This window comes from Thalassophryne amazonica, chromosome 14, assembly GCF_902500255.1.
Source record: "Thalassophryne amazonica chromosome 14, fThaAma1.1, whole genome shotgun sequence".
NCBI classification, from domain to species: Eukaryota; Metazoa; Chordata; class Actinopteri; order Batrachoidiformes; family Batrachoididae; genus Thalassophryne; species Thalassophryne amazonica.
In genome coordinates, this window is record NC_047116.1 from 36,399,659 (window position 1) to 36,413,430 (window position 13,772).

General features: G+C 40.5%; 1 protein-coding gene across 1 annotated transcript in view; it reads right to left on the bottom strand.

The window, feature by feature from the left end:
* LOC117524062 (sacsin-like) overlaps positions 1–13,772 on the bottom strand; it is a 30,300-nt gene that overhangs the window by 16,076 nt on the left and 452 nt on the right. Inside the window, 2 exon segments of the mRNA XM_034185784.1 lie at positions 6,640–6,727; positions 10,561–10,594. Coding sequence (XP_034041675.1) covers positions 6,640–6,727; positions 10,561–10,589 — 117 coding nt within the window. The 5' untranslated portion in view covers positions 10,590–10,594.

A 13,772-nucleotide genomic window follows, 5' to 3' on the forward strand; every position in this document is an offset into this window, starting at 1 on the left:
GTTTCTGTCATGGAAAGAGGAGCGGAGGAAGTCTGCGCGTCGCGGTGGAGCCGCATGGCGCAAAGCAACGCCGTGATGAAGCCTCACAGGACATGTTCTGGCATGTCCAGCTCATGTACAATTTCTCGGATAGTCACACGACTGAAAAGCCACCGAAAGCCGTCTGAGCCATCTGAAAGCCGTCCTGTGAGACCAACACAGAGGTGCTTTTGTCCCGCGCCATGAGCGGCACGGTGGCACATCCCTCCGCTTCTCTTTCCATGAAAAAAACTCCTGTAACAGTGGAATGTGCCGAAAAAGTGCAGATGTCCACGTCTTCCACAATTCCTGTGGAAGTCAGACGACGTCCCGGCTCAACAAAGCCTTCACGTTGGAAATGATCTGGTTGTTTCAACCTGTCGATCGGCGCTTGGAACGCTCCGCGCTCTCAGACGCTGTGGGCGGTCTTTAAACCGGCTGGAGCACTCCTTAATCTGTGTAATCCCCATAAAATCGTCCCTGAAAGCCATCTGAATTTTCCGAATGGTGTCCAGCTGGAGGTCTCTCACACAGTTTCTGGAAAAAATTGATGCAGCAAAGCTCCAAATTGTTCAGACATTTATTCGCAATAAAAATCCGACGAGAGGGGTGGACCACTGCTCACACAAAGCCTGCTCACAGGCGAATGACGCAACCGACAGGCGTGAAAAAACTCACGCATGCGCACGAAGGTTCAAGCTTGGCTGATGCAATCACACGTGATTCAAATCCATATGGTTTTTGAAAAAAATAAAAAGGTCGGATACTTTTCTAACAGACCTCGTATATGCACTTTACATACACAGTACGTTACTGGTGGCTATTTTTTAAAACATATTCCTAACTGTGCTGTGCTGTGTCTCTGAAGCTTTACACATTCAATTGTTATGCTAAGGTCGTGATCGAAAACAAAATTTATTAATATCCACGTGAGCTCATTGGGTCAGTTTTGCACTTGCTCGGCTGATTTAATAAATCATATCTTCTTACTGGGGGTTGAACTACTAAGTGTGATAAGTGATTAGATGAAACCACAGTTTTCAAGATTATGAACCTCTTTTAATCTGGCTATATCACCATGGACATATATATATATATATATATATATATATATATATATATATATATATATATATACACAAAATCTCAGGTATGTGAGAAGCAAATAAAGAAAAATGCTTAAAATGGACGGGGGTCAAGAGGGACGTGGTTGGGGGGTCTGGGGAGCGAAAAAGTAGGGTGTGGTTTGGTAAAGTGTGTAAGATGTCCCCAGCTTCAGGATCAAACAACTTCATCAACTTCCTTATTTTGTCTTGTGACACAACATATCCTCTCTGTTTTGTACACAGGTGGAATCATGGATACATTAACATCTGTCATTTGCCAGTAATTTTAGTTTACACAAATGTGGCAGATCCCTTCACACTCCTTATATTTATAATATAATTTGTTGTTGATTGCCTTGTGACTGCTCCCGTTTTGTTCAGGGTCACCACAGCCACACTACGGTGACCCAGAAGTGCAAAACGCAACAGCAAATCGCACAACAGCAAATCACACATCACAACAGCAAATCACCCAGCACAACAGCAAATTGCACAACACAACAGCAAAAGAGAAACGACAACAACATTAACCAAAACGGAAAAGATAGGTACCTTCGGGCGACACGAATCGTCGCTGATTGGACGGACCACCGTCCAATCAGCAACACGAATCATTGCTGATTGGATGGTGGTCCGTCCTGTCCTGTGAACGTGAAGGTTTACATGTTGTCAAAATATGAGCGCCGCTAGTGACAACGTACGTGCTCTTATTAAAGAATATTTTGATGCAGGACATGAATATTATCAGTTATCAAGTTGTTCACCAATGAAGTTGTTCAGGGTGTATGGTTTTCTGTATATAATAACGATTTTATCATATACCTATAAATGCACGCAGAACACAATGTGCGTGCTCTCTCTTCACTCACTGCCTCTGGGGGTACAGATGCGGGACCCGCAAAGAATCCAAGTCATGGCCACAGAGCTCTGCGGCTGCGGTTACCGAGACCATGGGTGCTGCAGATTTTTCCACAAGAAGTCTATCCTTGCGGGCTGCTGGAGCGCTCCGCATCAAAACAGCGAGTGTAGTCTCTGGAACTGTTGCTGGAGTTGGATGCAGCTCGGCACAGCAGACAGGGGGGCGGTGTGAGTGGCCCGCTGCAGCGCTTACCGAGCCCGCAGACTCAGTAAGCGCATTGGAGGCAGTGAGAGCAATCGCGGTGATGCCGACCGGTGCCACAACCGGCCCGCTTGATAACAACGCAGAACACAATGCGCGGTTAAAAAAAAAAGAAGAAGAAGCATGCAAAATTGCACTAAAATAAAATCTGCGAAACTGCGAGGCCACGAAAGGTGAACCGCGATATAGCGAGGGACCACTGTATTAAATTACACATTGACAATATCTAGGATTGAACGTGCCGTGACAACATACTTGTATGTATGGATTGGCTGATTACCAAGGCGACATTCACTTACTCGGGTGGTATGAAAAATATTACTGGTCCGCGAAAAATATCACAAGGGTGTTTTGGTATTTATTCTTTAGTGTTTTATCCAATCATATTGGCGTGTCATTTCTAGGTATATGATAAGACGTTATATTGGATATGTTGTCGACAATTCATAACATAAACATTAGTCTTCGTACACTGAAGACATGTTTAAAAGAAGCAGGGCTGAACAGAAGACTAAATTATTCCCCACTCCCGGAGGTGCGGCGTGCAATTCTGATTGAGCTGGAAGGACCGGGGCAACTCTTCGGTTATCGGACTATGTGGCAAGCTCTCAAAAAACAAAAACACAGGATTCGCGTTAAACGCGATGTAGTCACAAGGTTATTGAAACAACTGATTTGAAATAAACTGAAACCATCAGTTTATCATACCCATCTACATGCCATATGTAGTTTGGACCAATGGAGTGATAGGTACGTCTTGTAAACCTCCTGCGTGTTCTCAAAGCCGTCCCTCGTGGATTCAGTTGTAATTTAGTCTTCTGTTCAGCCCTGCTTCTTTTAAATGTGTCTTCAGTGTACGAAGACTGTTTATGTTATGAATTGTCGACAGCATATCCAATATAACGTTATATTCATGTCCTGCATCAAAATATTTTTTAATAAGAGCACGTACGTTTTCACTAGCGGCGCTCATATTTTGAAAACATGTAAACCTTCCAGTTCACAGGACAGGATGGACCATCGTCCAATCAGCAACGATTCGTGTTGCCCGAAGGTACCTACCTTTTCCGTTTTGGTTAATGTTGTTGTCGTTTCTCTTTTGCTGTTGTATTGTACGATTTGCTGTTGTGCTGTGTGATCTGCTGTTGTGCTGTGTGATTTGCTGTTGTGTTTTGCACTTCAGGGCCACCGTACAGGTAGATCCAGCACAGATCCACAATGGGTTGTGGCACGTTTTACACCAGATGCCCTCCCTGACTCAACTCTAGTCTTATCTGGAGAAACACACACAGCCCCGGTCTTCTAAAGCAGTCTCACATCCAAATACTAACCAGGATCCACTCTACCTAGCTTCTGAGATCTGACAGGATCAGGCTCACACCGAGCAGACTGGCTGCTCGTTTATAATATCATTTCTAATACACTGTAATTTATAATTATAATTTTCTTGTTACTCAAACCATTCTGAAACACAATATCACCAATTCATCACTTTATTTAGACATTTTAACTTTATCTCAAAATAAGGTATTAAAAAAGTCCTCATTTTTAATTAATGTTGCCCCCAGTACTCTACTGCATACATACAGGATCAACTTTGGGATTAAGGAGCATGCCCCCAACGGCCCTGAGTGTTCTTCCCAGTCTGACTGTGATTTAAACTGAAGCTCCTCTGGTGACATGTGCACTACTTTAAACACTTGACCATCACCCACCCGATGTATTAAAATGAAAACAAAAACACCAAAGTTAAAGCTATTGGCATTTATCAGAGGTAATATTGGGTCTATTAAATTAATTTCACCTTATTTTAATCAAAAACTGAAGTGATTCATCCATTTGTTCATTGTAGGCCAGATCATGTGGCAGCGTGGTGACTCAGCGATGAGTACGCTTGTTTCCAGAGCGTAAGGTCTCCTGCACATTCACCATGTGAAGTGGAGTTGCTTCAGGAAAGGCATTTGGCATAAAACTTGCAAAGGTGAGCATGCAGATCCATCTCGACTCTGCTGTGGTGACCCCAAGTGAAAAAGGGAAAAGCTGAAAGAACTTTATATTATAGGACAGATCAGAATGCAATTTTTGAGCAGAATTTTTAAGTTGTATCGAGTTTAAAATTTAACTTTGTAAAGAAGAAAGACTTTTTCATGACTTAAATGGTTGAAAGGGACTTCACCTTTTAATGATACTAACACATTTGTAGCGCATGGCCTCGATTTGCCCTAATTAAATAAATACATTAATGCTGTCTCACAAAAACCTGAGGTGAACTGAAAACAAAGATTGTGTTTTCACTCTCAGGTGAGAAATTCCTAAGTCCATCTGGAGATGTGAAGATAAACTTGGAGACATCCCTTGTGGGCCCACACTGTACCCCACAGCAAAAAACTGTAACTCAAAGTTCTTCAAAGGAAGCCCTTGCTTGTTTATCGGTAAAACTTCAGTCACTATGAATTACATGACATTATAATGGCTTCACGTCAGAATCTGAAATTTCCCAGGCCCGAAGAACCTATCTTTATGGCCTCACGCCAAAGCCAGAACCTCTCAAGACTGCAAGAGGATCTCCCCCATGATAAGACATGGCCATAAAACTTTGAGTCTTGACAACCAGCTATTATCTTGAGGTCTCGGTGAAAAGAAAGACCTTTGCTTAAATAAAGAATGCATCAATATTCTTTTATTCATATATAAAAACTTCTAATGTTGTTTGTATTGATTATTCAAGTAAATGCTTTGCATGTATTCCATTTAATTGACATGTCTTCCTTGTAACTGATGTCTGTTAAATATGATGTTTCTGATTTATCCATGTTTTTATAACTGTGGAATACTCTGTTAACCAAGTGGTGTGTGTAGAATGTGTTTAAGCCTTTAATAACATTATATTCATCTCAGAAATGTCTTAGAACAAATAGTATGCCAAAATACTTAATGTTTTTAAATAACTGAATCATTTCTTTGTCTGACTTTGAGCACATTAAGTTTTCTGTGAAGTTACACACCCTAAATGGACAGAGTTTAATGACGTAAGTCCCCTTTTTAAAAAGTTAGAACAGAGGGTCTGCTCCCTCTCTTGGAGTGCCTGCCTTCCCTCTTCTCTTCTCTTAAATGCTTAACTTTTATTTTTGGGTCAACAAGGCCTTATGCTAAGCTAACCTAAAGCTACCACGTGGCATTTATTCATTGCTTTATTCTTGTTTCAATTTTGAGAATTTTTAACCTGACGCTTTAAGGTGCGTCATGTCTTTCGAAGTTTTAAGAGAAATTCTGATCTGAACTTTTCAAAATAATAGCAAATTGACAAAAAAAAAAGCGACTTTCCTTTTTCTGTAATTATCCAACGCTTTTAAAGTTTTATCTTCTTTTTTCTAAATTTACAAAAACTTTTAATCTGGCTCCAACAAATGTTTTAAAAGCTACCAGAACCCATTTTCAACAAACGCCTTCCACCTCTGGGGTCCAAGCAAGCTGACGACCTGACTGCAAGCAGCCATCCTGTCGGTAAAACCAGCCGACACAAGCCTTTGGGATCACCCAGGGAGACCATTGAGTTAACCCCTGACCCAAGTGAGCTCACGCTGCAAAGAGCATCAACACATCGACGGACGGAGAACCATCTCTTCAATGGATCAGCTAAGTGACCCAGTTAAAGGTTCCAGAAAAAGGGTTTTGTTGTCAATGGATGCAAAGTGGCTTCTTCCTTTTTAAACATATTCATATGTTTGTTTAATAATTTTCTTAAAATTAACTGGCTTCAAATTTCATCACTAAATTCTAATCAAATTTATTTACTTAAAGTCTTTAAGCTTTATCTCTCTTTCTCTCAACGTCTCATGAGTAAGCAAAGTGTGTCCATAAATGAACTTATTTAATCACTGTCCACAAAAATGCCAGTAAACTGTTCATTTCTTGTATAATTGTAAACAAAATGTAAATATTTCTGCTGTGGTTCATTTTGTGTTCAGAAGGAAAACCTTTGGTCAATCATATCATAGAATTCAGACTTTCAGACCTGAGACTGATTAATTAAATTGAGACTGATTAATCAAATTGAGACTGATAAATTAATGAATGTTTAAATTGAAGTACCTATGCTTTAAATAGGTGGTGCCCCGAGGATTATAATAATTAAATAATAATTATAAATCCTAAAAATGTTAATTATTTTGGGGACCCATTAAATGAGGTCTAGGCCAATCTAATTCAATTTGTGAGTTTAACAATCCTTTATACATTAAATTGGTGCCTCGGTGTGAGGTGCCATTCATTCCAAATAATGAAATTAATTTAATTTCGTTGCATGTATTTCTGGTGCCTCCATGTGAAGGACCTGTAAATTCATTACACACTGAAATGAAACTATTACAAAAAGTTTTGTCCAAGTGTGCTCACCTTCAAAATTTGTCCACCATCTGGATATCGATGAAGAATATCTTTTAGGTAGTCGATGAAGGGTGGGGCGGTTGCCCCAAAGGAACTCCTAAACACAGCAGCAGGATTTTGAGCTTTACAATATTCTCAAGTCCAACATAAAAATGACACAGTACAAGTATAATATACTGTACGCATTAGTGCTGGGTTGAAAAGATCGATTTGACGATTTTAAATTGATTCTCATTTTAATTCTCACAGACTGATTCACACATCCAAAGATCGATTAAAAAAAAAATTATATATATATTTCTCGCCAGAAAAAATGACACTGCAGTTGGGGCGTTACGCTGTTTCGGAGGGTGTGAAATTGATCATTTCTCTACAGCGCGGCTTTAGCAGCTCCCCGTCCCACCCAAGCTTGGCTGCATGGCCACTCCACAGTCACATTACCTCAATTTGGATGATGGACTGTTTCAAAGTTTAGCGTACCTAAACAATCAAATGTATATGTGCAGTTGTTTTAATTCTGATGTGTGCCATTATTATCATCAGTGTTTGAATGAACTGTAACTCCAGTGATTGGATTGTGAGAGATCTGTATTTCTCATCTCTGTATTTCTCATAAAGATTCCAGCTAAAAGTCTGCTGCATAATGATGACCTTCAACTGGCCTTGACCTCTCTGAACCCTGTTTAACCTGGAACACTTTGATATTCTCACTGCAAATTCATGTTGCCTGTTTAAAACTTGCTAAAACAAATATTCCAAATAAATAATCTGTGTCTGCTACGTTTAAGAAGCGCGGAATTTAATAAACGCAAAATGAATTTCATACATCTTATACAATATATTACTCTGGAACAAAGAGGACAAACAGTGTAGGACATAAGCAGGACGTTAAAGAGCAAACAGGAATTGATTGCAGCTCACAGTGATTCCAGCTGAAAATAATGGAGAAGCAACCTGAGCTTCTTCTGGCATTTTACATAAAACAAAGACAATGACAATGTCTTTTAATTTTTAGATTTTTTTTAATGAAAGACGTGCGGACGCAGCCGGCACGGTGCGGCGGCACAGGAAAAACACCTCCGTGTTGATAACCATTTGTAAAATCCAGGCAGCTTTTGATGGCTTTCAGTGGAGTGAGTATATGAGAAATTGTTTAACAGCTGGACATGTTCCAACTTGTCCTTAAGGCTTCCAACGGAGGTGTTTTTCCTGTGGCGGAGCGCCGCGGCGGCTGCGAGCCGACGCTGCAATCCGCCCGCACGTCTTTCATTAAAAAAAATCTCCTTTAACAATGGAATATCCGAATAAAATGCTGAAACCGACTTCTTCTGAAACTTCTCTGTTCTCTCACGACGGCCTGGATCATTAGAGCCTGAAATGTGGAGGTTTTCAGCTTGAAACAGGCTGACGATGGCGCCTGGGACCGCTGCGCGACGTCTCGCTCCGTGGGAAGTCCTTAAAGCGACAGTATCACCTCAAAATCTCTCATCAGCCGTTAAAATTTTCACGGAAAACCAGCTTAATTTTTCGAACCGTGTCCACTTCGATGTGCCTCACAGGTTTAGAAAAAATTTTGATCAAACAAAGCGCCAGTCTCTCAGCAACTTCTCAGACAAAGGAATTCCGACGAGGGGCTGGATGACTCCTCCCACAAGGAATGCTCACAGGCGAATGACGTCACCGACAGGCGTGGAAAAACTCATGCATGCGCACGAGGGTTCAAGCATGTCTGACGTAAAAACATATGAATGAAATCCATATAGTTTTTGAAAAAATAAAAGACCTATACTTTATTGACAGACCCCGTGTGTATATATAAGAAATATAAAAATAAGTTAACTAATATTATAAGGGTATGTAGGAAGGAATACTATAGTAAGATATTATAATAACAAAATATATCAAAGGAATATGGGATATATTAAACAGCATTATTAAAAATGGTACAAAACAGCAGAGCTAGCAAAAAAGCAACCTGAGCTTCTTCTGGCATTTTTACATAAAACAAACACATCACAGCACCTGAAATGCATTTCTCCTGTCGTGAACTTTTTACCCATAATGCACTGTGGAGACAGCATGTCCACACTAAAACCTTCAAAATTAGTGCATTAGTAGAAAACTAAAACATATATATTTTCACTTTATAAAACTTCAGACATGACGTTAATTTAAATAAATTGTCCGAAATTAGTTTAGTTAAAATTTTAACCATATGTTAAAACTGTGTGCCTCTGGATGACTTCGGTGATATTGCCAGCAAGTCAGTATGGTGTCAAAAGAAATGATCTTTTTTTTCTTTCTTTCCTTTTTGTGATCCTCTGTTTGCAGAGGATAGAACTGTACATCTACTACAAACATTAAACAGGTAGACAATCGTTGAGATCAGACTTCATAAATGTTTATTCACCACGCCAGCAAAAATATGTTAGTGGTCTAAAAAGTATTGGACCAAAGTTTATTGGAAGATAATTGGCCCGCTGACGGTTTTTGAAGTTATCTGAAAAGCTAATCTGATAATGAAAACATTAGCTTTGATAATTAGCAGATTGGTGGAACTGAGAACTGGTAATCAAACCCGCGTGTGTGCGTGTGACTGACACACAGCCGCAGTGCCGGTGATCAGAAACACCAGGGTTTTGAAAAAAAAAAAAGCAGAGAGACAGACGCCCCTCCCCCCGAGGTGTCTTAAAATGAGGCATCTTATGAATGTTGAACAAGCGCTTCAGTTATTTATTTATTTTTTAAATTTGAGCAAGATGACAGCGTGTCATCAGACAGTGAGGATTCCGACGAAGAAGGAGATGATCCCTCTTTTGTTCTGGAAGAGGAATCAGAGCAGGTGGTGGTGATGGGAAAAGTCAAAAGCTCATTCGTCGACCTTTTCTTGACGAATTGTGGCTTTGTGTTTTTTTTTCCCTGACCATAGAGACCCCATTGAGACCAGCCTGCAACCCTGGTGAGAGTTTCTGGGACTGAGGGTGAGCAGAGGCCATTTTCCAGTCACAAACTGGTCGTGGACTTGGTATAAATGGGGTATAAGAGACACCAAGATGAGGAGTGTCACTTGCGTTGTGAGGGAGCATCAACTATGACATTTTGGCCATGTGATCCATTTCTCTATGCACAAACAAGCATGCCGGTGCCTGAGTGTTGAATACCCCAGCAGCTGCAGAAGGCCTAAGGGATGTCCACATTTCACCTGGCTACAGCAGGTAGATGGTTATTTTAGAGATGTGGAAATGGACCGGTTGTTTGCCTGGGTGGTTGCCATCCAGGACCCAAGGCAGTTCTGTGGTGTCGTGGATGCGTCAAAGCGCAGCACTACCACATGCTTTCAGACTTGATTTTGTTTTTAGAGATCTAAAACTAATTTTTTGTTAGAATAAAAGCCCAACAATGCATAGAAATAGCTACTGTAACCAGATGACTTATCTTTGTGGCCACAGTGGGGTTCGAACACCACATCACTTGTATTTGAGACCAAGGCTCTACCAGGTCAGCCTCTGGGAATTTCCCTGATAGCCAAGCTAACAAGAACATCTTTTCAGTCTGGACTTCACCTTGCTACTCTACCTTTTCCAAAATACCAGTGTGTGTGTGGACTAGGCATGAGGTGATCTCATTTATTTTTCAGACACTTTACCTTCGAGCAGTGAACACCAGAATGTTTCATACCTTGATTTAAACTCATACCTGCATTGTCTATTTATGGCAGGGCAGAATATGGCTTGGAGGATGGTCATTCTGATTCAGTGGCTTCTGGACATTCAAATAATGTGGTAAAACCAATGCCATAAGGTCTAAAGCATTGTGCACTAGATCAAGATAGCCCCTTTGCCTCATGAGTGAGAAGACATGCACATGCTGGCAGGAACATAAGTACATGAAACTCAAGAAATGACTAAGTAAAAAGAAGATAGGACTCACCGGGATTTTCTCTTTGTTTTCGAACTCATCCTTCCTGAAATGGAATGATATTTTGTGACAACAGTGCTCTAAAAACAGCTTAAATGGTACAAGTGCAATCACTGTCAATGAGTGTTACTATACAAAGATTACTGTCATCATCAAATTTATTAAAAATAAAAAAAACTAAGAAATCATATGTACATAAGTTTTTACACCCTTTGCTCAATACTTTGCTGATACAACTTTGGCAGCAATTACAGTCACAATATAATGCCACAAGCGTGGTGCACCTATCTTTGGGTACCAGCATACACTTGGTGCACAAAATTTACTGTATTTCATTTAAACCTCCTACTCTGTGACAGGGCATGAAATTGGGAACACATATACATGATCAGCATCAACAAATCAATAGATACCAGGAAAAAAAAAAAGGCAAGGGAACAAGACCACCAGATTCCACTGAATTACAGAACACTTATTTATTTTTAGAATTATTATTCTCAAAAACTTAAATTCATGTAACTAACAACAGTGAAACCACTTGAAATGGTTTAATATGTTTACTAATTAATTTTATATAACGGCTGAATGGATCCTTGTCATTTGATTGGTGATGATGGATGTGAAAAGGATGCTTTCAGAAAGGTTCAAGATGAAAGATTTAGGGAGACTTAAACATTTTCTTGGTATTGATTTCATTCAGTCTGATGAATGTGTGAAGATGTGACAGGAAGCATATGTCAACAGGATACTGGAAAGATTTAACATGCAAAACTGCAAACCCAGGGAAACTCCTTGTGATCAAAAACTGTGTTACACAGAAGATGCTGTCAAGATGTGTGATGTTAAGATGTACAGAGAGGCTGTGGACAGCCTTATAGATTTATCAACATGTACACGTCCAGACGTAAGTTTTGTGGTAAGCAAGCTATCACAGCATTTTTGTGAACCAACAGAGGATCAGTGGGTAACTGTAAAGCATGTCTTAAGGTACCTCAAAGGCACCACAAACAAAGAGTTATGTTCAGAAGAAATGATAATGAAAAGTTGGGCCTAGGAGCCTATAGTGATGCAGACTGGGAATCTGATACCACTAACAGACGCAGCACCATAGGTTACTGTGTAACCCTGAGTCCCACGGACCGGGACGTCGTGCAGCGCTTCCAGGCGCCGTCGTCGGCCTGTTTCGACCTGAAAACATCCTAATTTAAGGCTTAATTCATCCAGGATGTCGTGAGAGAACAGAGACGATTCAGAAGAGGCCGGCATGAGGCCTTTATGCGGACATTCCACTGTTTAAGGACATTTTTTAATGAAAGACGTGCGCACAAATTCGCCGAGTCGTTTCCGTGACGACTCGGCAAATCTGTGTGCGCCGCGACAGGAAAACACCTCCGTGTTGAAAACCATTTGTAAAATTCAAGCGGCTTTTGATGGCTTTCAACAAGTGAGTAACTGAGAAATTGTTTAACAGCTTGGGCATGTTCCAACTTGCCCATTAAGGTTTCCAACGGAGGTGTTTTTCCTGTCGCACCCCCCGCGGTCGGGTCCGGCCCGACATGCGATTCTGCCCGAACGTTCTTTCATTACAAAATGTCCGTTAACAATGGATTGTCCGAATAAAGTCCTCATGCCGACTTCTTCTGAAAGTTCTCTGTTCTCTGACGACTTACTGGGTCAACAGAGCCTGAAATGTGGAAGTTTTCAACTTGAAACGGCAAGACGCTGCCGCCTCGAAGCACAGATCGCAGTCAGGCGCCGTGGGCCGTCCTTACGGCGACACTACCAGACCAAAATCTCTCATCAGCCGTTAAAATTTTTACTGAAAACCAGCTGAATTTATCGAATGGTGTCCACTCAGTTGTGCCTTACAGTTTTTGAAAAAAATTTTCTCAAACAAAGCAGCAGTCTCTGAGCCATTCCTAAACAATGAAAAAACGACGAGAGGGTGGGCGACTCCTCACTCAAAGACTGCACACAGGTGAATGACGTAACCGACAGGCGTGAAAAAACTCTCGCATGCCCACGAGGGTTCAAGCATGTCTGATGTAATCACACGTGATTCAAATCCATATGGTTTTTGAAAAAAATAATAAGGTCGGATACTTTTCTAATAGACCTCGTATATGGCTTTAGCATCTACAATGCAGGAGTGCATCCTAGAGCAGGTACTGGAAAGCATTGATTACTACAAATACACACGAACAGTAGCGTATGAGGACAACCAGGGGACGATTGCCCTTGCCAGAAACCCTGTAAGCAGGCAGAGATGCAAACATGTGGACATTAAATATCATTTTATAAGGCCCATTGTAAACGAGGGGAAAGTGACTCGGGTATATTGCACTACTGAAGAGATGGTCACAGACGTTATGACCAAACCTGCCACAAAGTCAAAACTGAAAAAGTTTGCAGGTATTATGTTTGGTGTTTAAAAGAGTGAAAGAGAGCCACATCTGTATCACATCTTGACGTGTGATTTTGTTTGTATTTTTACAGCCTGAGTTCAAGTGGGGGTGTTAAGAGACATTCTTTTAATTTTTTGAACTCAGTTGCAGTGTTGCCAAAGTAACTTTGAAAAGTTACCTCATTAATTTCTACAATTATATTTTGCAGTTACTTTATACAGTTGCAGCTGCGGACAAATTGTCGGCAGATGCTGAATGTAATTAATAAAGCAACTCATAATCTAACTTGGTTATTCTTAAGATTTAGTACTCAGAAAAGTAACTATTAGTTACTTTACTGATTAGTTACTTTGCTGATTGCTCAATCTTAAGAGTAACCAAGTTCGATTACTAGTTACTTTATTAGTTACATTACTTATTAGTTGCAAGTTTTCGGCAGATTCTAATAAAGTAATTACATAAATCTGCGAATGAAGTAACTGCATAAAGCAAGTGCAACTAAAAAAGTAACTTTTCAAAGATACTTTGACAACACTGCTCAGTTGTGATCAATAGGTGATTGTTGCTGTTTGCTGAGGTGCAGTTTTTATTTCTGCCACTGGGTGTCGCAAGTTTGTAAGCGGGGTTTATGCTGCGCCTCCCCATTTTTGTGTTGTCCACGCCCAGTCTTTTTTTTTTTTTTCTGTGAGTTCATCCCGCTGTACCCGTTCCAGTTATATTAGCAATAAAGTACGCCAAAAGGGCTAAAAAGGATGACTGCCTTCGTCACGTTTCCTTTTCCCGAGTTCAGAAATGCAAACTTTTTTGATTTGTGTATTC